This window comes from Mustelus asterias, chromosome 6, assembly GCF_964213995.1.
Source record: "Mustelus asterias chromosome 6, sMusAst1.hap1.1, whole genome shotgun sequence".
Classification (NCBI taxonomy): Eukaryota; Metazoa; Chordata; class Chondrichthyes; order Carcharhiniformes; family Triakidae; genus Mustelus; species Mustelus asterias.
This window is the reverse complement of record NC_135806.1, coordinates 118,304,742-118,330,163: the sequence shown is the minus strand read 5'-3', so window position 1 is coordinate 118,330,163 and position 25,422 is coordinate 118,304,742. Positions and strand designations below refer to the sequence as shown.

The following is a 25,422-nucleotide window of genomic DNA, read 5'->3' as shown; positions in this document are numbered from 1 at the left end:
AGGGGACGTAGCAACTCCTGTCGCTCCTATTCCCCCAGTCACGAATCCACTACTCCTCATTGCTTCCCCAGACGTGGCGCGGTCAGCACCGGGACCAGTGCATAACAGTTTTACTCCCATGTACAGCTTGCCTGAGACTCGGAGATCGGCGCCACCACCGAAGGTTCCAGGATCCCCTGCACCATCGCCTCACCAGGGCCAACCGGCCCGGGAGTCCTTGAGGGGACAGCCGGACGTTGTTTTGGAGAGAACGCCACCGCAAGCACCTGCTCCGGTTTCGCAACCGGTGTTGAGGAGATCACAGCGTCAGTGCGGTCCTCCAGACCGTCTGGACTTGTGAATTCTGTATATATGACCTGTTTTTCTTGCACCCCGCCGCCTTTTGTTTTTAAAGGAGGGGTGAATGTGGTGAACCATCGTTGGTTACCACTGGGGGTTGTTATTATGTTACTGTTGGGCTAGGGTGTTGTTACTGTGGGGGTTGTACAATGTTGTTGGGTTAGGGTGTTTACCTGTTATAAGTGTTATCATGGCACATCCCAGTGGGGCCCCGCCTCCGGTAGCGAGGTATAAGACCCTCTGCTCCGGCAGGACCCCTTCAGTCTGAACTGGTGTATTCGTGTTAGTAGTTCCATTGTTACACAATAAAAGCCTTCAATATCAAAGCCTTGGTTCCACGTGCTTAATTGTCGCGCATCAGTAACACCTTTGCTTTCATATCAAAGTTTGAGGGTTTAAGTCCCACTCCAGGACTGGAGCTCAAAAATCATGGTTGCAACTCCCACGCAGTACTTGGAGTGCTGAAACTCCTGCACAATGCTTGGGGAGTGCTGCAACTCCTGTGCAGTGCTTGGGGAGTGCTGCAACTATTTGTACTAACGTTTTCTCACAGGATAAATCCTGCTGCGGTCGTGGGTTTTACTTGTGCTGGGACATGTTACAATGTTACAACATGCTTAGACCAGCACATACATTCACAGCTCGTGATCAGCTAACCTTGGCAGAGACCACGATCACATGTACACTGCATGATCAGAGGTCAGAACCAATTCGTGTCGGCCACCTCTGCAAATGTGTTTAACCAATGAATGTGAATGGGTGTTCTCTGAAATAATGAGAGAGAACAACAGGAGACTGTAAACATCATGCAAGGAAAATGGAACTCCCAATAAACTCACACGCTGGTACCAGACCACCAGGTGTCGGCGAATTCTTGAACCTCACACCATGCTGCTATTTCGAAGAAGAGCAGAGGAGCTTTCACTGGGGTCCCAGCCGATATTTATCCCCGAGTCACCATCACAAAACTAAAGATCATCTGGTCATTACTACACTGATGTTCGTGGGAGCTTGCGGTGTACAATCTGGCTGCAGCATTCCACACATTATAGCAGTGACTATACTTCAAAAAATACTTTACTGGCTGTAAAGTGATCAGGAAAGGGGCAATATTTATTTCTTAAGACAGGTAACTAAGTTGAAAAATCCCATGTTCCTCATGTTTACAATGGCTTCTGAGGGTTACAAGAATATCATAGAATCATAGAATCCCTACAGTGCAGAAAGAGGCATCTGGCCCACCAAGTCTGCACCAACCATAATCCCATCCAGGCCCTATCCCCTTAACCCCATGCATTTACCCTAGCTAGTTCCCCTGACACTAAGGGGCAATTTAGCATGGCCAATCCACCTAGCCTGCACCTCTTTGGAGTGTGGGAGGAAACCGGAGTACTCGGAGGAAACCCACGCAGACACGGGGAGAATGTGCAAACTCCACACGGACAGTGACCCAAGCCGGGAATCAAACCCTGGTCCCTGGCGCTGTGAGGCAGCAGTGCTAACCACTGTGCCACCGTGCTGCCCTTACCTGCACAACAATGCAAATTGAATATAACCACATGGAGGAATAGAGACACATTGAAAGAGGTCTGACCCGAGTTAGATACAGCTTAAAACCCTTGCAGTATTAACTTGATATATTTTAAAAACATTTTTCTGGGGAACTTGACAAAAAATTCAGCTTGTAACATTCTATAAATCCACATCTAGGAACAAAATGAAAGGTAATTTGTAGTATTGCGGTGTTGTCTCTTTTCAATTACCTCTTTCTCTTCCGGTTTCCTCCGAGGTTCATCTGTCGGTCCTCTGCGATCTTTTAACATTGCACGGCCCATTTCTGAGGCAGTCCTATGAGAATCCTGATCTATTCGAAATAAGAGGCAATAAAGTCAGCAACAAGTTGTTGTCCACACCGTGGAGCAGATGGAGTGGGTTTTTTTTTGGGCCGCTTGGTCAAAAGACATACCCATATTTATGAATTGACTGGAATGTTGCCGCTAATCCCAAAGGGTTATCAAACACCTTCCTCAGGTAATTGGAGGAAAAATGCAGGCTCCCAGATAATTGCCATTTCTCAAGAGGGATGGTCAGATTTCTGAGATGATGTGGCGATGCCGGCGTTGGACTGGGGTAAACACAGTAAGAAGTTTAACAACACCAGGTTAAAGTCCATCAGGTTTATTTGGTAGCAAATGCCACTAGCTTTCGGAACAGGCTGTCCCTTCGTCAGGTGGAGTGGGGAAATGGCATTTCTCCACTCCACCTGACGAAGGGACAGCCTGTTCCGAAAGCTAGTGGCATTTGCTACCAAATAAACCTGATGGACTTTAACCTGGTGTTGTTAAACTTCTTACCAGATTTCTGAGCACAGTCAATCTACGGTTGCTTCGATCTTCTTGGCATTTTACGTGGCTGGATTCAACAACAGATGAGTGTCCATGAATAAACCTCATCTGGGTTTGTGCTGATGAAGGGACGCGAGGTTAAAGGCTTCAGCTTCCACTAATAGAGTTGGCGGCAGTGGAATACAGCTGAGTGCAGCCAAGGCTCAGGAAATGCAAAACAACAGCATTCCCTGAGTTTTTTTTAAAAAAACGCTCCAAAATTGTTTCAAAACTGCATGAAACCTTGTGTATGAGCACTGCACTCTCAGTTTTAAACTAGTCATCAGGCTTGCTTCCCATTATTTTGACTGCTGTGTTTCTAGAGTGGGATGCCTGGCTAAATACTTGCCCACACGTATGCTTTATAATTTCATTTCTGGCAATAGTCACTGAAAAGTCATCATAAGCAGAACTTGAGAAGTTCTAATGGTTTTTTTAAAAGAAAGATCGAACGACATATATTTGGGCGACAGAATATAAGCATGTTGCTTATTTCTGTGTCATCTGTCACCCAGAAACCCCATTGCTATCTTGAACTCTATAAGCCAAAAGCACACAAGAATATGTCGTACGGTATTCCTTTAGTTTCTATTCTAAACTTACTAACCACTCCTTTAAGGCGTGCTGACTGCACTGGTTTTCACTGGTAACTGCACAGTGGAATTACTCAAGTGCTAAATATTCCCCACAGGTTATTCAGTTTGTAATCAGCAGTTCATAATTAGGCAAAGCCACATCTAGGCTATCCAGCCCTAGCCTGACAATGGGTTCTCGCTGCGAACAGATATTCCCAAGTTTAACACAAAACAATTTAGTAATATATTTTTTTTTTTACAGCAATCGAAAATAGCCGTGGGACTTCAGAAGCATCACTTACCCTTAAAGTCTGCACTGGTTCGCACTCAGCTGAGTAATATAACTGGCAGGTTTATTTGGTAGCAAAAGTGGCTTTTGCTGCCAAATAAACCTGTTGGACTTTAACCTGGTGTTGTTAAACTTCTTACTGTGTTTACCCCAGTCCAACGCCTGCATCTCCACATCATAATATAACTGGCACCAGACTTGGCATCGCAGGAGCAGCAGTCAGGTGACACGGAGCACGTATTGAGGATCTGACGAGGGAACAGCCAACCAGAAAAGGTTTTTTTTAATTTCAGGGGGGGGCAGCATCACTGTATTGGTAGATTTTTACTGACTCCACCCGTGTCAACAGCAGATTAGCATCATGCCAGGTTAGGTACTGCTGGGCATTTTCAAATTTTCCTCAAATTTCAAGAAGTGATGCATCCATCATCTGCAAACCTTCTCAACCATCCACAAATAGGATGAACTTTTAAAAAATGACCTATTTAAGCAATCCTTGCATATAATATTTTAGAATCCATACAAGCTAACGCGATGTGATTAGCTACCCAATGTTCTCAGTTAAGCCTCTATCATGGGCAGTGTAGGAAGGTATGCTCCGGTTTCCTCCCACCGTCCAAAGATGTGCGGGTTAGGTGGATTGGCCACGCTAAATTGCTGTTGGTGTCAGGGTGACTAGCAGGGTAAATATGTGGGTTTACCGGGTTAGGGCTTGGGGTGGGACTGTTTTTGGTGCAGACTCGATGGGCCGTATGGCCTCCTTCTGCACTGTAGGGATTCTATGATTCTATGCATGAAATGGGGAGAGGAGGATTGTTTTAAAAATACTTAAATTGGAATCTGGACAGTCAATAGTGCAATGTTGTGGTGGAACAATGATATTCTGACAAACTTAACCTGATCCACAAAATAACTACAATCAAAGTCAATTCCCCTGTGCTCAGAAACAGCGCAATGACCTGGGCAATTAATGAGAAAGGGCCATTAAATGGATGCTCAGATTATTTCCTGACATGGGAATAAGCAGGGGTAATATTGACAGTTCTGTGTTGCTCCTTCAAGTATCACACGGTAACGTTTTGAATTTCCAATGTGCATATTTAGTACCATTTGATTAGTAAACAGTTTGTTATCTCCAGGCAAATGAATTAAGACCAAGCAAGACAAAAAAAAATCATGCTGCTTTTAAGAGTCTACATGTAGTTTGCTATCCATGAATTCAAATGAGAACATAAGAATGATTGAAAAAGCAATAAATACTTAGACTAGCCCAAACTTATTTCTCCCTCTGGTCCCATATATACTGTACCTGAACTATTGTTATTACCCATATACAGTATATATATATAATGGTATTAACAGTGCAACACTGAAGTATGATTAACTATAACAACACGATGGTTATGGATGGATGATCACATCTCTTTTAATAGAATCGGGAACTCTTCCAAAGTCTATTTTTTTCATTTTTTAAATAGAACATGTTGGTAGGGCTCCAGGAAGTCAAGGCAGAGGGAGCAAGTTAAAAGGTCAATTAAAAATGGATACATTCTTTGTTTCCCCTGCTTAAAGCGAAAGAACTTTATTTCCAAGTGTGTTGGTGGCATCGCATCCAGCTGCATTCCTAGTCGATTGTGAGCTGGTGCAGCTAGCGCCAGGTTAAATACTGGGGTGGATCTGGATCATTCAAACAGAGAGGGAGAAGAGTGAAAACAGAATTTAGAGCAACATTTAAAAGCAAAATAAAAATATCGGCCTGTAATCTTGGGTTGCAATGTCGGTGAAGCTGTCTGCGCTCATCATCATTACTGTAAAAAACTGGCAGCAGCTCCTGGTATCCACGGGTGCAGTTAAATGTGGAGATCCTAAAGTTGCTGTTGGTGGTCCCTTGCTCCTTCACAGGGGGCATTGTTGCAGTCTTTGCTGATGGAGTCAACATCAAGTCGCTAATGTGAAGCGCACCTCAACTTTTGAACAATAAAAACCATTGATAATGTTAAGTTTTGGCAAATGATGTTGCAATGGCGTACTAAGTCACAATTACTGCTGAACAACCTCTCTGGCCCTGATGTGTGGAGTGTGAAATAACATTCAAAAAATTCCCTGAATATTACAATTCAGACTGCTTGACGTCCACTGTATTCCTGCACTCCACAGACAGCGCCCGACTGAAAGTCAAACCAAAATAAGGTGGGGAGGGGGTGGGGGGAATTGATACATAGATACCCTACAGTGTAGAAAGAGGCCATTCAGCCCATCGAGTCTACACCGACCACAAGCCCACCCAGGCCCTACCCCCATATATTTACCCACTAAGCCCTCTAACCTACCCATTTCAAGACACAAAGGGGCAATTTTAGCACGGCCAATCAACCTAACCTGCACATCTTTGGACTCCAACACCCACTAAATCTTCATGGACAGCCTTGAATCACGGCCAGTGGCACGAGCCATCGCTTCACCACTGACCGTAGAATCCGAGCCAAAGCATATGGAGGTGGAGGAGGGGAGGGAGATGGGATTACAGTAGAAAGCTCTGGTGGGAGGGTTTGTTCTGACACAGGTACAATGGGCTGAATGGGTTAAAGACTGTCTTATATATTGAGACAATTCATTATAAAGCCACTTATCCAACTTAATCTATCAACTGAGGAAAACTCATGCTAAATTTGATCTCAAAAAAATCAAGAGCAAAGATGCATTTTATGCCTGCTTCCCCCTCACCCTGACTGTGCTTAAAAAAGTGTGTTCCTTTGGGTAAACAGGAACATCAATCTGAACGAGGTGAGGTCCAGGAATCAATAATAAGGTCAAAACACAGACACAGCAATTAGCCTGTTTGTGAAATTCATTCTGGCCATTCATCATTAGGGATTACTTGTTGTATAATATATGGATAGACGTATATCACCATGTTTGATGCTGGATAAAAATACTCCTCCTGCTTAATTAACATGTATTGAAATTTTAAAGCATTTCAGAAATATTCATGAGCTAAACTGACAACCAATGATGGTGATGAGTGAGAAACCTTCATCCAATAGGTCTCAACCATTTAATTTAGCTTTTTTTTAAATTTTGCTTTCCTCCCCTCTCTAATTATGCGCAATTGTCTTGTGCACACGCGAGGTGCAGCGTCCCAATGCTGTATATATATGGGGCCATATACATCCTGACTTTAACAGTTGTCTAAAGATAATATTTTATCACCCTGTTAAAATTTACAGTTTAGATGGCAGGATGGATGAAGCATGAATGGTTGGTGATCACACAATTCCCAGACACATAGTGAAGAGAATGGTTTATATGCCACCTTGGTAGTAAGCGTAATCATTCTCTGGGTTGTTGTTGGTGTCCATGTCCTGATAAGAGGCACTAAAAGGATTTTTTTCATAATCACACTGGTACAAAGGAAAATTAACCTCCTCCTCTTGTTGCTCGGAAGGTTGCGGACTCCCTTTCTTCCTTAGAATCTTGAGGGAGGAATTTCTCTCAGGAATATCTGGGAGCAGTTCAGTTATAAGTCGGTGCAGTATGCTGTTATCCGGCAGGCTGCCGCGCCTCTTTTCCGCTTTGATGTGATCGTAGATATCTTTCAAAGCAGAATCCAGTGCCTCAAACACGGATTTAGATTTTGGCTTTTCAGTTTTTCTTTGGGGTGGCAAGCCCTTTTTCCTCCGGAAAGGCACTGGGCTGACGAGGAATGCCAGCTTGGAAAGGTTGGACTCTGCTTCAGGTTTCTTCGGAGCTGTCCTCTTCTCTTGGCTTGCCCTTTCGTGTTTCAGCATGGTGGTGAACCTGGTGTATGAGGCTGGGCACCTGCCCTTGCAGGAGCTGAGAAGATGCTTATGGTAGTGGGGGTGGTGGCCGGAGCCGTAAAAGCTTTCAGAAGAGGTGAACGAGTAATGGTCAAAGTCACTTTCACTACAAAAGGAAGAGCCTTCAATCGGGATGCAGTCACTGAGGTCTGAGACTACCGCCTCATGGTCACTGTCTATGTCCAAATGTTCAAACCTTGATGCTAGTCTTTGCTGGTTCTCATTTGTAACTTTGATATGAATTGGCATCATTGCTTTAGACATGCAATGTTGCTGCATCATAGACATTTTTCTGCCTTGATTTTCCTCATCTAGCAAAGATTCAATAGATAATCGTCGTCTTGGGAAGACTGTCTTATTAGCAGCTGCATAAGTTTCAGATAGAATCACATTGTCCAGATTGGGCATAGATTTTGACTTGATAAGTTTTTCAAATTCTGAGATTCTGGTTGGTACCATGTCCCTCGGTACCTCATTGGAAAATTCTTTCCATTCTGAAAGGATGCCCCTGTGCTGTTCTTGCTCATACTTCAACACCCTGGACTTCACAGTGCAAATTACTTCTGGGTTTATCAATTCCTTGCGGTTTATGTGGTGCATTTTCTTGTACAACTTCAAGAAGCCTTTGCCGCCACGGGCTGACTTGCAATGAATCCGTGACCGATGGGGCTTCCCACTCCCAGTCCCATGAGGTGACAGCCAATCTCGAGAGTATTCCCCTTTGGGCTGTCCCTCGCAAAGCAATGACACCATGCTCTCCGACTTTGTCTGCTCCTCCTGAACCTCGACGTAGTTGTTCTGCAGCAGGTCGTCACAGCTGCGAGACTTTAGCTTTGGTGAAGTTGCTTCATCCGTGCTGCTCCAGGCTTCCGCGTTCTGCCGGTTGAGGTGCCAGCCGTTCTTGAACAGGACAGATCTTTTTGGGCTAGGTGTGATTACAACCAGGGGCTGGCTATAGCGACCACTGTGACCTAACTCATGAGAGGCACTCTGATTCTGAAGTACACAGCTAAGAAGGGGTGGGTATGATTTGCTAATATCCCCACCTTTGAGATCCATAGAGCAGCATGGTTAAAAGAGAGACAAGTCCAGAATTAACAGGCATACAAGACAGCATTTCAGCAGCAGAAAAGCAAAGATGCAAGAAGAGTGCATGAATACAATTACTATCTAATGTACTTGGCCATATCTGGGAAAATGCCACTGTGAAGATTATTGTAACATGTATTACCTTTGGCTTGATGTTCCTCACATTATATCGAATGCTAACATTTTCACAAGCATTGGACATATTAGGTTTGTTGCCCTGTTTTCCGAGGGCACTAGACTTGGGCAAAATTTTACTTTTAGCAAACAAAGCCAAAGCATATAAAATAGAAAGGGGCTAAACACTAAGTGTTCCCCCGATCAATGTCCCCCACCCCCACAAATGCAATCAGTATGGGATAATGCATGTTGCCTAAACAAATATTTCCCTTAATATACATTTGTCTTTAAAAAAATATTTACTCCATTCTTAAAGTTACAAAGCCAATGCACAGAGTGGACAGGGCAAGCCCTTGACCCATCTCCTTGCTTGCTCCAAAAATCAATTCAAACTGAATCCAATTCAAACTGAATCCAATTCATGGTCTCCACAAGATCTAAGCTGACCTGAAAAGGCATTACACCCGACCTTAGCCAAAAGGCCGAGAAGTGATGAGCTCGCAACTCGGGGTCATAGTTTGAGAATGAGGGGTAAACCTTTTAGAACTGAGGTGAGGAGAAATTTCTTCGCCCAGAGGGTAGTGAATTCATGACCATCAAATGTAGTTGAGGCTAAAATGTTGTCTGATTTCAAGAAGAAATTAGATACAGCTTTTTGGGGCTAAAGGGATCAATGGATATGGGAGGAAGGGGGGGGGGGGGGGTTGGAATCAGGACATTGAATTCAATGATCAGCCATGATCAAGATGAATGGCGGAGCAAGCTCAAAGGGCCGAATGGCCTACGCTTGCTTCTAGTTTCTATGCATCTCTTATGGTTTAATCAAATTACAACAGTGTCGAAAACCCTCACTCGTTAACTGTAACTCATGTTCTTGTGGGTGACTATAAAATTAACCAATATCTAAAAAGATGTTAAGGTGTGGATACTGAAGCAGAGAAGAATGGCCATTTCATTCACCATTAGGTTACCTTTAACCCGCCAACTTCAATCAACAGTTAAGTGCACTTTTAAAACTACTGTGGTGAAACATTTTTCAGAAGTCATTCAACAAGTTTCATAGGAGATTATTCAAATAGTTGCATAATTACTGACATTTTCACCCAGATAGTTTAGAATTAACTGAATTTTCTTTTGAAAACAACCACATTTTTTCCGTTTTGGTGTGCAGACATTGTATGGTAATCAGGTGTTCACACATTTTTGCAAAATAGTACGTATATTCAATAGTGTGCAAAAATGGAAATTTCAGCCAAGCTAAGAATTGCCAGAGCACTTCAGCAACAGAAACGTGCCGAATATGCACATTTTAATAAGAGTTGGCATATTTCACAGCTCAATTATACTAAATAAGTTCAGTAGTAAACCTCTTTTTCACTGTCTCTCCTCTCTCTTTTGTGTCACTCGCAACCTGTTCACAAGGCTTTCATGTCGACTTGATCTTTTTCGAGAAACGATCCCATGTCCAGTTTGGTCTCTTTCACACGGTTGGTGACAGTGAGGCCTTAGAAAGGGTGCCGAGCACCATTAGAATAATTCCCAGCTTAAGAAATCCTGCTGATCGAGATAGGGCTAAAAGTTTGGAACTTTACACTTTAGAGAAAGGTAGACTTAGGGGCACAGCTTGATTGAGGTTTGAAAGGTCACAAAATTAATAGGTTGTGTGTTCTTTGACAGTCTGTCCCAACCAACAGATTAGGGAGGATCAGGGATCCCATTTTTAAGTGGATGATAGGGAGTGGGATAGCTTGATCTTGGTTTCAGATAAAGCTCGGCACAACATCGTGGGCCGAAGGGCCTGTTCTGTGCTGTACTGTTCTATGTTCTAAGTTGCAAATGTCCAGATGTGGGTTAAAGGTCAGGTGATGGTTTATTTCCGGAGACCCCTGGAACTGACTATCATCTTCAATGGCAGCCGCGGATTTGCTGAATTCCTTCAAGTGAGAACTGGACCTGTTTCTGTCTAATCTCATTTCCAGATTTTCCTAATGCCCCAAATTCTTGTCTGCACAGCGCAGAGAGCTGCTGATGCTGAGTAAGTGGCTCTGGCATCTCTTACATAGAATAGCACAGGGAACCCAGGGACGGAATGGTCAGAGTGGACTAGTTTCAAGATGGGTCGGAGAGGAATTTCCTCAATTATTTCCCTCAAATTTGCCTGAGGAGTTTTTAATCTGGTTTTTGCCCTGCCCCCGAGGATAACTCCCCCACCCTCTCGGGCACTATTTCACAGAGCGGGGGAGTTATCCTCAGTGTCCTGGTCATTATTTATCCCTCAATCAACATCACAAAAACAAGAGATTGTTGCTCATTAGCACGTTGATGTTTGGGGGAGGTTTGCTGTGTGCAAACTGGCTATCATGTTTCCTTCATTACAAAAGTAAGTACACTTCAAAATCACTTCATTGGCATTTTGAGATATCTGGTGGCCTTGCAAAGTGGTGTATAAATGCAAATCTTTCTTTCTTTCATCTGTTCCAGGGTATTACATGGGTTTGATGGCGGAGGGTGTGTCTGTGTGTGTGCACGGGCGCGCCAACACTATGTGGACAACCTGGCATTAAAATGTGCTAATGCGACTGAATAGCACTTCCCAAAAGTGGGACCTAAAATCATAGAATTCCCTACAGTGCTGAAGACTGTCTGACAGTGCATCTCACCCAGGCCCTACCCATTCCCAGACACCCCCCTTCCCACCCCCTTCCCCCACCATCCCCCCTAACCTACACATCTTGGGACACTTAAGGGGCAATTTAGCATGGCCAAAACACCTGACCTGCACATCTTTGGGGAGAAACCCGGAGGAAACCCACACAGACACAGGGAGAATTTCCACACAGTCACCTGAAGCTGGAATTGAACGCGAGTCCCTGATGTTGTAAGGCAGCAGTGCTAACCACAGTGCCACCATGCCATCCTCCTCCCAAGAAAGGGGTGGATGTCTTGGCTTGAATCAATTATCACTGCTCCCAGTGTTAAATTACTGCGGGCAACCTTTGGGATCATGTGTGGGCTCACTTCCCCTTGACCTTTTAAACTGGGAGGTGGAGAACACAGAACCCTGTAAAATCCAGCCCATGGTTATGGTGGGGTGAGAGAATTCTCAAATCGTGCTACGTAAGGTAGCACAAATGCACAGGGCACTCGGGATGTAGCACAGGATTGTTACTTGTCTACCATTTCTCACATGCTCATGTGGCTCTCAATGTCTATTTAATTTTTTGACAGATCAAGATGGTGGACAACATGTGCAGTATGGGACATGAACAGAAAATGCTGGAAAATCTCAGCAGGTCTGACAGCATCTCTGGAGAAAGAATAGAGCCAACGTTTCGAGCCTGGATAACTCTTCATCAAAGCTGATGACCAGGAAAATCGGACAAGATTATACTATGAGGTTGGTGGGATGTGTAACTGGTAGGAATGGCATTGACAAAGAGACAAAGGGAATGTAAATGATGATGGGCCCCAGTTATGCCTGTCTCTTTATGGGGCATGTGGAGCATTCCCTGTTCCAGTCCTACTCCGGCCCTCCCCCACAACTCTTTCATCGGTACATTGACGACTATTTCGGTGCCGCCTCATGTTACCGCGGCATGGTGACACAGTGGTTAGCACTGCTACCTCACATCGCCAGGGACCCAGGTTCAATTCCGGCCTTGGGTCACTGTCCACTGTGTGGAGTTTGCACATTCTCCCTGTATCGGCGTGGGTTTCCTCCGGGTGCTCCGGTTTCCTCCCACAGTCCAAAGATGTGTGGGTGAGGTTGATTGCCCATGCTAAATTGACCCTAGTATCAGGGATTAGCAGAGTAAATATGTGGGGTATCGGGCATGGGGCCTGGATGGGATTGTGGTCGGTGCAGACTCAATGGGCCGAATGGTTTCCTTCTGTACTGTAGGGATTCTATGATTCTCATCTGGACCTGGAAAAACGTATCAATTGATTCCAACTGATGTGCTGTGTGGAAAGTACACACTGAGATCAGTCAGGAAGAAGTTTTCTTAACATAGCAGCAGAAGTAAAAGTGGAGGGCTAGAATTCAGACTGGGAGTAAGTGGGAAGACTGTGACCAGGAAGAAACTGGGAGTAACTGGGCCTAGGGTTGCAGTGTGGGAGCTCTACTCATTGTGTATAAGGTCTGGGAAATTTGGGGTGTTTGAGACTTAATGGAATTGGAATTAGAAGCGTGGGTGCGAATGTATCAGGACTTAATTATATAAACAGAAATTTAGTCTAAATTGTTCCAAACATATTATAAAGAAAGAACTAACATTCGGATCACACCTTTCGGACTGTCCAAAGCACATCACAGTCAATGAAGTACTTCTGAAATCTAGTCACTGTTATAATTCAGGTAAACCTGGCATCCATTTGTGAAGAAGTATTTATTAGTCTGGACACTGGGAGACAACTCTTAGCTTTGAATATACTTCAGAGGCCAGAAATCACCTCAGCTGGCTGTCATGCTCAAGTCTTTGGACTGGGGATTGAACCCATGACCTTCTGGCTCAGGCAGGAGCTAAGGTTAATACTTTTATTAAATGCTGTAATATGTGATGTGAAGATGCCAGCGTTGGACTGGGTTGGGCACAGTAAGAAGTCTCACTCACAACACCAGGTTAAAGTCCAACAGGTTTATTTGGAATCTTGATTTTAACCTGGTGTTGTGAGACTTCTTGCTGTAACATGTGTTACATACTGTTTTTGTACAATCGGGCACAATTGTATGATTTTGTGAGGATGGTGTGGTAACGCAAGAAGTTTCAACAAAGTTTAACAAACTGAGCTTCCAGGTTTGAATGTGCTACGCTTTACTATTTCCTTATCTTATTCTTTCAGCAATATCAACATTAGCTGGCAAGGAGCTTTCCTTATCAGCAGAAATCTTTGTTTCCGCATCAAAACCCCCTCAAATGCCACATCAGATCCAAATCAAGAGTGGGACTGACAGTAGCATTCGGCTGGATTTACATGGTGTGTGATATACGGACACAAGAGAATGCAAATTCCTCCAACCCACCCCCGCTATTTTACTGAAGCAATCTTCAAAAGAGAAGCAATGCAAATTGACAGGTCAACATTTTCCTTTTCATCAGCATATTGATTCTTAGCTTAGGCGTGAATCCATAGCTTTGCACAGTATTGCAGCACAATGGAAAGAGTTGAAGAGCTCATCTACAGGAGGAAATACAGGGAGAAAATAAAGGAACTGTAGGACACTGGTGACTTTTTAAGGACCATAATTTTTAACCTCAATATTTTCTCAAGTTCAGAAGCATCCACAAATGTAGCTTTGACAGAATAACATGACCGATAAATACACTCCAAAGCAGCTAAAGATTGATCAGTTTTATCATGTCACAAAGCTTCAGGGAACTAGCGATTAAAATCTACAAAGCCTGGGCCATCCTTCTGGAAGGGATATCCAAAGTCTTAGTTCACACGGTGGATCATTTAATAAATATGAACAAATATCAGCATTCCCACTGAGGTCTGATTAAGTTAAGTCATTCATTATCATTATTCCTTTGGCTGTTTGAACTGAAAGCAGACTGGGAAACAGGCTACTGTACTGTATCTGAGTGGAGATGCTAAGATCCCAAAAAGACTCTCAATAAAAGACTGTCTTCAACTAAAACAGCATTATTTGTATTCCCAGCCATTTATTTTATAAGAGGTCTGAAGAGCGATCTTTTGGAAGTTAGCAATGAATATTAGGCAAACAAAAATAAGTTTAGCCACCTAAACATCTCACTATAAAATTGTAGAATACTGGCAATTACTTAGAACATAGAACATAGAACATTACAGCGCAGAACAGGCCCTTCGGCCCACGATGTTGCACCGACCAGTTAAAAAAAAACTGTGACCCTCCAACCTAAACCAATTTCTTTTCGTCCATGAACCTATCTACGGATCTCTTAAACGCCCCCTGACTTGGAGTCAGAAAGTGACAAAACTGGTGATCAGTTAATTTACCAGAAATCGCTCTTCATATTACAGCTGCAAGGTGAGACCCTATCTTCACGCAGTTTCCAGAGGTCAGCTGTTCAACTTCCTATGGATGTGCTAATGATAACCCAATCCCTTACCTTTGATTCTGGATGGCGAAGATGGTGAAGAATTGGTTAGTGACCTCCTGCTCATTCCATGGAGGTCAGCACTGCTCTTCTGCATCATGTGATCACTCTGCGCTCTCTGGTGGTTGACTGAGGGCTCAGACTTCCGCCTCTTTCTGTAGTCGTTTGTAGGGCTTGTGGCACTGACGACAGATCGAATCGTATTAGTCGCATTACTCTCCAACTCCCGTTCCTGCTCTTACTCAATGCAGGAAAACAGAACCCCCCCCCCCACCCCCCCCCCCCCCCTCCACCCCACCCCAAGTGAAATCACTGGACAAAGGGATTTGGCAAGCTGCCTCATCAGAGGTTAAAAGAAAAATCTCAGGGTGTAGTGGGTAACGGGCAGCACGGCGGCACAGTGGTTAGCACTGCTGCCTCACAGTGCCAGGGACCCGGGTTCGATTCCCGGCTTGGGTCACTGTCTGTGTGGAGTTTGCACATTCTCCCCATGTCTGCATGGGTTTCCTCCGAGTGCTCCAGTTTCCTCCCACAGTCTGAAAGATATGCAGGTTAGGTGGATTGGCCAAGTTAAATTGCCCCTTCGTGTCAGGATGACTAACTAGGCTAAAAGTTAGTGCTGCAAAATGTTTTAAGATCCAGCATTTTCTCTTTTGGTTTCAGATCCCAGCATCCGCAGTAATTTGCTTTTATTTAAATGCATGTGGTTGTGGGGATAGGGCCTGGGTGGGATCGTGGCCGGTGTAGACTCGATGGGCCGAATGGCCTCCTTCTGCACTGTAGGGTTCTATGATATTAGCATGCATTGAAAATTGGCTAGCTAACAAGAAACAGAGTCGGCATAAATGGTACTGGCTTGTAGGATATGACGAGTGGTGTGCCACAGGGATCGGTTCAGGTGCCCCACGGAATCCCTACAGTGCAGAAGGAGGCCGCTTGGCCCATCGAGTCTGCACCGACTCTCTGACGCAGCATCTTACCCAGGCCCTATCCTGTAACCCCACATATTTACCCTTTTAATCTTTTAACCTACACACCCTGGGACACTAAAGGGGTAATTTAGCATGGCCAATCCACCTAACACATATCTGTGGACTGTGAAAGGAAACCAGAGCACCTGGAGGAAGCCCACGCAGACACGGGGAGAACGTGCAGATTCCATACAGTCAGTGACCCACGGCTGGAATTGAACCCGGGTCCCTGGCGCTGTGAAGCAGCAGTGCCAACCGCTGTGCTTCAACTCACTACAATTTATATAAATGATTTGGATGAAGGGACCAATGGTATGGTCATTAAATTTGATGATGACACAAAGATAGGTAGGAACATAAGTTGTGAAGAGGACACAAGGAGGTTCCTAAAGGATATAGATAGGTTCAGTGAGTGAGTGAAGATCTGGTAAATGGGGTACAATGTGGGGAAATGTGATGCTGTCCATTTGGCAGGAAGAATAAAAAAGAAACTTATCTAAATGATGAGAGATTGCAGAACTCTGGGATGCAGAAGGATCTAGGTGTCCTAGTGCATGAATCACAAATGTTTAAGATGCAGGTGCAGCAAGAAATTAGCAAAGCTAATAGAATGTTATCATTTATTCTGAGGGAAATTGAATAAGAGTGGGGAGGTTATGCTTCAGTTACACAGTGCATTGATGAGACCACATCTGGAGTATTGTGTATGTATTGGTCACCTTATTTAAGGAAATACGTGAACACATTAGCAGTTCAGAGAAGGTTTAATACCTGGAATGGGTAGGTTGTTTTCTGGGGAAAGGATGCAGGCTTGTATTATAGAGTTTAGAAGAGTAAGAGGCACCTTGATTGAAGTATACAAGATCCTGAACAGTCTTGACAAGGTGGACGTGGAAAGGATGTTGCCTCCTGTGGGCGAGTCCAGAACTAGGGGGCTCTGTTTTAAATTTAGGGGGTGCCCTTTTAGGACAGAGATGAGGAGAATTTTATTCCCTCAGAGGATTCTGTGACTTTGGAACTCTACCTCAGAAGGTAGCGGAGGTGTGTGTGTGTGTGTGTGTGTGTGTGTGTGTGTGTGTGTGTGGAGGGGGAGGGGAGCTGTCATTGAATATCTTTTAAGGTGGAGGTAAATAGATTCTTGTTGGGCGAGGCAAAGGTTATCAGGGGTAGATGTAGAATTAGAAACACAAGCACGTCAGCCATGATCATCTTGAATGGTGGAGCAGGCCTGAGGGGCTGAATGGCCTACTGCTTCTATTTCACATGGATACATTGCACAGAATATACAGATTAGATATACAGATTCTGTATATTAAATAGGATAGATGGATTCTATATATTACATTGGATATACTAGTTGCATATATTAGATATATGGATTGGATATATTACATAGGAAAAATTACACCCGATGTGGAGATTGTACATGTTACACTAGGTATATATAGATTCCATATATTACACCGGATAAACAGCACAGAAACAGGCCATTTAGCCCGACCAGTCCATGCTGGTGTTTATCTCTAAAGCCTCCTCCCATCTTTTCTCATCTTAGTCTACCACCATATCCATCTATTCTCTTCTCTCTCACCCATCAGCAAGTAATTCTTCCTCCTATACCCTGGCACACAACATAGGAGCTACATTCAGCTCATTAAAAAGAAAAAATCCACGGTGATAACATCTCTTTTACAATAGCAGCCTGCAATTGGTGCTACTCTTGCCACTGACCTCCATTTCCATCACCGACTCTTCCCCAATAACTAGTGGAAGCCCAGGACAACCAGTGGAAGGATGCAATTTGAGTGAAAGTTCTTGAAATGTGACTATGCTGTGGAAAGTGATTATCTCTGAAATCATGTGATACTTGAGGGTCCCTGCAACTCAAATGGGAGACTGTGGAACGTAAGAATGGAGAACCCTTGCATCAAGTTTTCTAATCATTGTGAAAAGCTTACACTTCATTGCAAAATCAAATAGCTGGGAGAAAAATCTTGACTTGAGGTTTAAGAAAAGGTGACTTTTGGCATGATTTAGATGCATCATGTGCTGAATGAAATGTGAGACTGTGCGCACAGTGGGGCAGTCTGACCTGTCATGGGAAGATATTTAATTAATGTGCACCTTCCATCTGGTACCCGCACCATGGCTCTCTGGCACATTGGCTGCTGCATTTCCTAAGCTGCTGCTTGCTGTTTGATTTAGAATGGAACCTAAGTACGTGCCAAATATATCTGACAGCAGCTGCTGCAGGAGGAAGATGCACTATCATTTCTAGATACTAGGCAGATTTTTAAAAATTAACTGGTTTAACAAGTTAGATTTCCATAGCTTTCCCCACATCTTACAAATGTTTCAGCAGGTACAAAACTACTAATTTGGTACCCAAATTGACAATATCAATAAGATCTCAGAGACACAATGTTAGAACAAAGAGCAGTACAGCACAGGAAAGGCCCTTCGGCCTGCCAAGTCAGTGCTGACACAGAGGCCTCTCTAATCTAATATTTTCTTGCCTCTACGTGGTCCATATCCCTCTATTCCCTGCCTATTCATGTATCTATCCTGGTGCCTCTTGAACGTTGTTATAGAATCTGCTTCCACCACCTCCTCCGGCAGCGCATTCCAGGCATTCACCACCCTCTGTGTGAAAAATTTGCCCCTTACATCTCTTTTAAATTTTCCCCCTCTCACTTTCAACTTATGCTCCCGAGTAATTGACCCTTTGACCCTGGGGAAAAAGACGGACTATTCACTCTATCCAAGCCTGTCATAATCCTGTAAACCTCTATTATGTCACTCCTCATCCTCTGATGATCCAATGAAAACAATCCAACTTTGTTCAACCTTTCTTCATAGTCCATATCCTCCAAGCCAGGCAACATCCTGGTAAATCTCTTCTGCACCCTTTCCAAGGCATCAACATCCTTCCGGTAGTGTGGCGACCAGAATTGTACACAATACTCCAAATACAGCCTAACCAAAGTCTCATACAGCTGCAACATGATTTTCCAATTCCTATACTCAACGCCCCGACCGATGAAGGCCAGCATGCCATACGCCTTCTTGACCCCCTGTCCATCTGAGCTGCCGCCTTCAGGGAACTGTGGATCTGCACGCCTAGATCCCTCTGTATGCTAATATTTCTAAGGGCTCTACCATTTACTGTACACTTTCCTTCTGCAGTAGACCTTCCAAATCACATCACTTCACATTTGTCCAGGCTAAATTCCATCTGCCATCTTTCAGCCCAGGTCTCCAGCCGATTTATATCCTGCTGTATCCTCTGACAATCCTCCTTATTATCCGCCATTCCCTCAATTTTTATATCATCTGCAAATTTACTAATCAGACCACCGACATTTTCCTCCAAATCAACATAGACATAGGGTCCTACAGTGCAGAAGGAGGCCATTCAGCCCATCGAGTCTGCACCAACCACAATCCCATCCAGGCCCTATCCTCGTAACCCCACTTATTTACCCTGTTAATCCCCCTGACATTAAGAGGCAATTTAGCATGGCCAATCCACCTAACCCACACGTCTTTGGACTGTGGGAGGAAACCGGAGCACCCAGAGGAAACCCACGCACTCACGGGGAGAATGTGCAAATTCCACACAGACTGTGACCCAAGCCGGGAATCGAACCTGGGTCCTTGGCTCTGTGAGACAGCAATGCTCACTACTGTGCCATCATTTACATATATTGCTAACAACGGAGGCCCCAGTACTGATCCTTGTGGAACACTGCTTGTCACAGTCCTCCAGTTAGAAAAGTATCCTTCCACTGCTACACTCTGCTTTCTATGCCCAAGTCAGTTTTGTATCCATCTTACCAGCTCACCTTGGATACCATATGATTTCACCTTCTGTATCAGCCTGACATGAGGAACCTTATCGAAGGTTTTATAAAAGTCCATGTATACAACATCCACTGCCCTGCCCTGGTCAATTTTTCTTGTCACTTCCTCCAAGAACTGAACCAAGTTTGTGAGACACGATCTCTCCTTCACAAAACCATGCTGCCTATCGCTAATAAGTCTATTCTCTTCCAGAGTACACCCTGTCCCTAAGAATCTTCTCCAATAATTTCCCCACCACTGATGTGAGGCTCACAGGCCTGTAATTTCCTGGATCGTCTCTTCTGCCCTTTTTAAACAGAGGAACAATGTTATCTACTTTCCAATCCTCTGGTACCTTGCCCGTGACTAAAAAGAATACAAAGATTTTGGCCAAGGCCTCAGCAATTTCTTCCCTTGCCTCTCTCAGTATTCTGGGATAGACCCTATCTGTCCCTGGGGACTTAGAACAACAAAGAACAAAGAAAATTACAGCATAGGAACAGGCCCTTCGGCCCTCCAAGCCTGCACCGACCATGCTGCCCCACTTAACTAAAACCCCCTACCATTCCGGAGACCATATCCCTCTATTCCCATCCTATTCATGTATTTGTCAAGATGCCCCTTAAGAGTCACTACCGTATCCGCTTCTACTACCTCCCTCGGCAATGAGTTCCAGGCATCCACCACCCTCTGTAAAAAATCTGCCTCCTACATCTCCTTTAAACCTTGCCCCTCGCACCTTAAACCTGTGCCCCCTAGTAATTGACTCTGCCACCCTGGGAAAAAGACTCTAACTATCCACTCTGCCCATGCCTCTCATAATCTTGTAGACTTCTATCAGGTCTCTCCTCAACCTCCGTTGTTCCAGTGAGAACAAACCAAGTTTCTCCAACCTCTCCTCATAGCTAATGCCCTCCATACCAGGCAACATCCTGGTAAATCTTTTCTGTACCCTCTCCAAAGCCTCCACATCCTTGTCCACCTTAAATCTTTTTCAAAACCTCCTCCCTTGTTATCTCAACATGTCCTAGACTGTCAACATCCTCCTTTCTACGCTCACCATCCACCACATCCTTGTCCTTTGTGAATATTGATGCAAAGTACCTCACCCACCTCATCCGACTCCACACCCAAATTCCCTCCACTGGCCTTGAGTTGACCTACCCTTTCCTTAGCTACTCTCTTCCTCCTTATTTACACATAAAAAGCTTTGGGATTCTCCTTAATCCTGCCTGCCAAGGACATTTCATGGCCCCTTTTCGCCCTCATAACTCCCTGTTTAAGCTCTTTCCAGTATCTTTGTATTCCTCAAGAGCCTTATCCATTATTATCCATCCATGAAATTTATGTATGCCTCCTTCTTCTTTTTCACTAAGCTCACAATCTCTCTTGTCATAATGCTTTTTAAAAAAGTTTATTTACTATTGTCACAAGTAGGCTTACATTAACACTGCAATGAAGTTACTGTGAAAATCCCCTGTCATCCAGAGTTCCCGAATCTTGCCATCCTTATCCTTCATTTTTACAGGGATACACTTGTTCTGAATTAACAACGGACTTTTAAAAGACTCCCACATTTTGGATGAGCATTTACCATCAAACAGCTGCCCCCAGTCTACATTCCCGAGCTCCTGCCTTATACCATCGTAGTTAGCCCTCCCCCAGTTTAGTACTTTCACTCTGGGACTACTTCTATCCTTTTCTACAAGTATCTTGAAACTTATAGAATTGTGAGCACTGTTCCCAAAATGGTCCCCTACTGGGACGTCAATCACCTGTCCGGGCTCGTTTCCCAGAACCAGGTGTAAGATAGCCTCTTCCCGAGTTGGACTATCTACATACTGGCTCAAGAAGCACTCTTGGACACACTGAATAAACTCTGCCCCATCCAAGCCCTTGGCACTAAAGGAATCCCAGTCTATGTTGGAGAAGTTAAAATCGCCCATCACAGGAATCCCGTTGTTTTTACATCTTCTCATAATCTGCTGACATATCACTTCCTCCATTTCACACTGGCTGTTGGGAGGTCTGTTGTACAATGCAAACAGTGTGATTGCACCGCTCCTGTTCCTGGGTTCTACCCATATGGCTTCACTGCATGATCCCACCAAGGTGTCCTCCCTCTGTATAGCTGTGACATTCTCCCAAATCAGTAAAGCAACACCCCCACCTCTTTTGTCACCCTTTCTATCTCGCCTGAAGCATCTAATGCCTGGAATGCTAAGATGCCAATCCTGCCCTTCTCCCATCCAAGTCTCTGGAATTGCCACAACCTCACAGTTCCATGTAGTAATCGAAGCTTTAAGTTTATCCGCCTTACCTGTCATACTCCTTGGCATGAAAGCAAACACACCTCAGATCATCTGTTCTGTCATGTTTTGTACATTCTCCCTGTGTTTTATTTCTCTTAGCCTTACTGGACCCATTCACTGAGTTCTCCACAGTCTCTCCACTCTGTACTGTGACCCTTCCTGATTTTTGTCTTCGATTTCTCTACCTTCCACTATTCCCCTTACTGCCTTTTGTTTCTGTCCCCACTTTACTTCCCTCTGACTTCCTGCATCGGTTCCCATCCCCCTGCCACATGAGTATAAAAGCCTCCCCAACAACACTAGCAAACGCTCCCCTGAGGATATTGGTTCCAGTCCTGTCCAGATGCAGACCGTCTGATTTGTACTGGTCCCACCTCCCCCACAACCGGTTCCAATGTCCCAGGAATCTGATTCCCTCCCTCTCGCACCATCCCTCAAGCCACATATTCATCTTAGCCATCCTGACATCCCTACTTTGACCCTACTTTGTGGTACTGGTAGCAATCCTGAGGTTCTACTTTTTAGTTTAACTCCTAATTCCCTAAATTCAGCTGGTAGGATCTCATCCCGTTTTGTACCTATATCGTTGGTGCCTAAATGATGGCTGTTCACCCTCCCCCTCCAGAATGCCCTTCAGCTGCTCCGAGACATCCTTTACCCTTGCACCAAGGAGGCAACATACCATCCTGGAGTCTGGTTTGCATCCGCAGAAACGCCTGTCTATTCCCCTTACAAGTGAGTCCCCTATCACTATAGCTCTGCCTCTATTTTTCCTGCCCTCCTGTGCAGCAGAGCTAGCCACAGTGCCATGAAACTGGCTGCTGCTACCTTCCCCTGGTGAGCCATCTCCCCCAACAGTATCCAAAACGTTATATCTCTTTGTCATAGAGTTGTACAGCACAGAAGAGGCCCTTTGGCCCATCATGTCCACACCAGCAATAACTACTTCTAAAGTCTGCTTTTCCCATTTTCCAGCACTTGTCCCTTATCCTGGAATGTTATAATATTTCAAGTGCTTGTCCAAATACCTTTTCGAACGCTGTTCCCCTTTCACAGCCGTCACCCGACCTCAGCCAATCGGTGCCTCCTCTCCCCTAGTTCAATAAAGCTCCCCATCCAAGAACAAGAAGCAGCTCCTACTCGGCCCAACTCCACCAGGAAGCCAACCACACACCACCTTTAACCAGCCGGCAATCTTAAGCCCATTTCTCGTTTGCTGGATACTTCATTTCAGAAACAGAATTTAATCTGGCGAAACTACGTTTTAATGAGCATGCATGACATGCTAACGTATTTAAAAAGAGGCTCTCGATGGTGGTCAATGGGAAGCATGATCCGCGCCCACAACCCACTGCCAATAAGCAGCTTCCACCTTGCTGTTGGGGAGCTGACATTTATTCCTCCCGCTCAGTCCCTTGCCTCATTTCTCACTCCCAGGACTTCACACGATTCTGCCCATACACTCAAATGGAAAGACCTTGAAGGATGGAGGAACAGAGACCTCTAGTGGTTCAAAAATATATAAATAATCGAAAGTTCCAACGCAAAGTTGTTGCCCTTCCAAGTTCTCCCAAGTTCAGCCCTCCCACCCCACCCTCCACTCCTGCCACCCACCCAGTAGGAGGAAGACCCGCCCCTATCAGACTAACTGGCAGCTCCAGCAGTCCCACTGCTCAGTAAACTGAAGAAGCACAAAGATGGATGGTTGGATGGATGGCCTACAAAGGCAGATCCTGGGCTTTCAGAGCTGGGAGGGATCCTGGAGTAAGAAGTCTCACAACACCAGGTTAAAGTCCAACAGGTTGGACCAGGTTTAACCTGTTGGACTTCAACCTGGTGTTGTGAGACTTCTTACTGTGCTTACCCCAGTCCAACGCCGGCATGTCCACATCCTCGAGACCAAGGAAGCAGGGAGGGTGATTTTGAAGGCAGATAGCACAGAGAGAAGGATGTGATGACCTGTTTTGAGGGAGGGGGGGATTTCCCTAGATGCACAGAGGGCACTTGCTGAATGAGCTGCCCCCCGCCCCCCACACACTCACCCCCATCCTTCCCACATTTGTCATGTAGACCATAACAAGATGGCCTGCCCACTCCTGTCTGCCTGCCAATGCCAGCATATTATCTAGGTCGCCAGGCTTGTCAAACAGACGTTTAATCATTAATTTCCATATGGTGGGATGGGCTGCCGATCGTGGTAAAGTTGACAATGGCTATGCTACAGTGAGACTAGTGCACACCTCTTTAGAGGAGGAAGACTTAAAACAAAAGGGAGCATGAAGCAGGATCCATCAGGGGAATATCAAAGATGATAAACTCTAGCTCTGAGGATAGGCTCCAGATAGTCTCACTGGGGCAGAGAAAGTCAAAAGGGCAGATTCAGCAGAAATTTTAAAATCATAAAAGGTTTTGATCAGATGAATAAGTACGCTAGTTAGTGAGGCGGTGACAAGGGTTAAAACGAGGGGAGAAAAGTTTTACTTTTAACGGGGTCTGAGCTGCTTTGCCATTGGGTGCAGTTAAGGCACATCTTGCAAGCAAGAAGTGGATGAAGATTTGAAATGGAGGTAAGTACAGCATTATCAGGGTGACAGTGGGATTCATGTTACTTTGCTCTAGCAGGGTGACAAATTGACATAATGGCGGAATAGTCCAGCTCTGCGCCATGTGTTTTGTTGGCTCCGTGGAGCAGGTGCTGAGTGTCAGTAGGAAGTCTACAAAGTGCTGACAGTAATTGTGAAGCAGTTTGTGAATATTGCTGAGGTACAGTTTAACTGGGAGGAAAACCATCACATCTATTTTCAAGGAAGACAGCAAGACAAATATTACTCGTGACAAATTTCCAGTCACAGCAGCGCTATCTGTTTTCCAGAATGAAATCTGTTGTACCACAAATCCTAGATGTGCAGACAGAGTGTTGCTGCCTCTTATGATCGGAAGATGACTAATTCATAGAATCCCTACAGTGCAGAAGGAGGCCATTCAGCCCATCGAGTCTGCACCGACAACAATCCCACCTGGACCCTATCCCCGTAACCCCACATATTTAACCTTCTAATCCCCCTGACACTAAGGGGCAATTTATCATGGCCGATCAACCTAATCTGCACATCTTTGGACAGTGGGAGGAAACCGGAGCACCCGGCGGAAACCCACACAACTATAGGGAGAACACGCAAACTCCGCACAGAGAGTGACCCAAGCCGGGAATGGAACCCGGGTCCCTAGCGCTGTGAGGCAGCAGTGCTAACCATTGTGCCACCATGCTGCCCTGAATATTCAGCCTCAGAGACTAGCAGTGATTAGTGCCTGTATGGATATCCATCCAACCGTCTACAAGACACTGAATACCTCAAAACTGCTGCTGTAATCAAATTAAATTAGCAACCAATATATTATCAATACAAATCTATCACACATAAAATGCCCGTTTAAAACTTCAAATCAATTTTGATGGTATCTAACCACTGACATCCATTCAGAAGTGGTGATAAACTACCAAATATCTTTATCTGGCCTGCATGTCAAAAGTGATTAAAATCACCATTTATTTCAGATAAAATAATAAATGAAAATAAATAAACTGAGGCAGAGCGAGTGAA

At 44.7% G+C, this 25,422-nt stretch overlaps 1 protein-coding gene and 1 non-coding gene across 2 annotated transcripts in view; both read right to left on the bottom strand.

Annotated features, from left to right (window-relative positions):
* Positions 1 to 25,422, bottom strand: part of LOC144494685 (sorbin and SH3 domain-containing protein 2-like) — a 303,190-nt gene that overhangs the window by 41,998 nt on the left and 235,770 nt on the right. The window contains exons 12-16 of the mRNA XM_078213885.1: positions 14,707 to 14,876; positions 6,901 to 8,451; positions 4,485 to 4,546; positions 2,306 to 2,336; positions 2,103 to 2,203 (exon numbers count right to left, since the gene is read on the bottom strand). Of these exons, the coding sequence (XP_078070011.1) occupies positions 2,103 to 2,203; positions 2,306 to 2,336; positions 4,485 to 4,546; positions 6,901 to 8,451; positions 14,707 to 14,876 (1,915 nt within the window). The remainder of the gene's footprint in view (positions 1 to 2,102; positions 2,204 to 2,305; positions 2,337 to 4,484; positions 4,547 to 6,900; positions 8,452 to 14,706; positions 14,877 to 25,422) is intronic.
* Positions 8,906 to 9,105, bottom strand: LOC144495417 (U2 spliceosomal RNA). Its single transcript, XR_013498263.1, has one exon. It is a non-coding gene; the product is annotated as a U2 spliceosomal RNA (small nuclear RNA).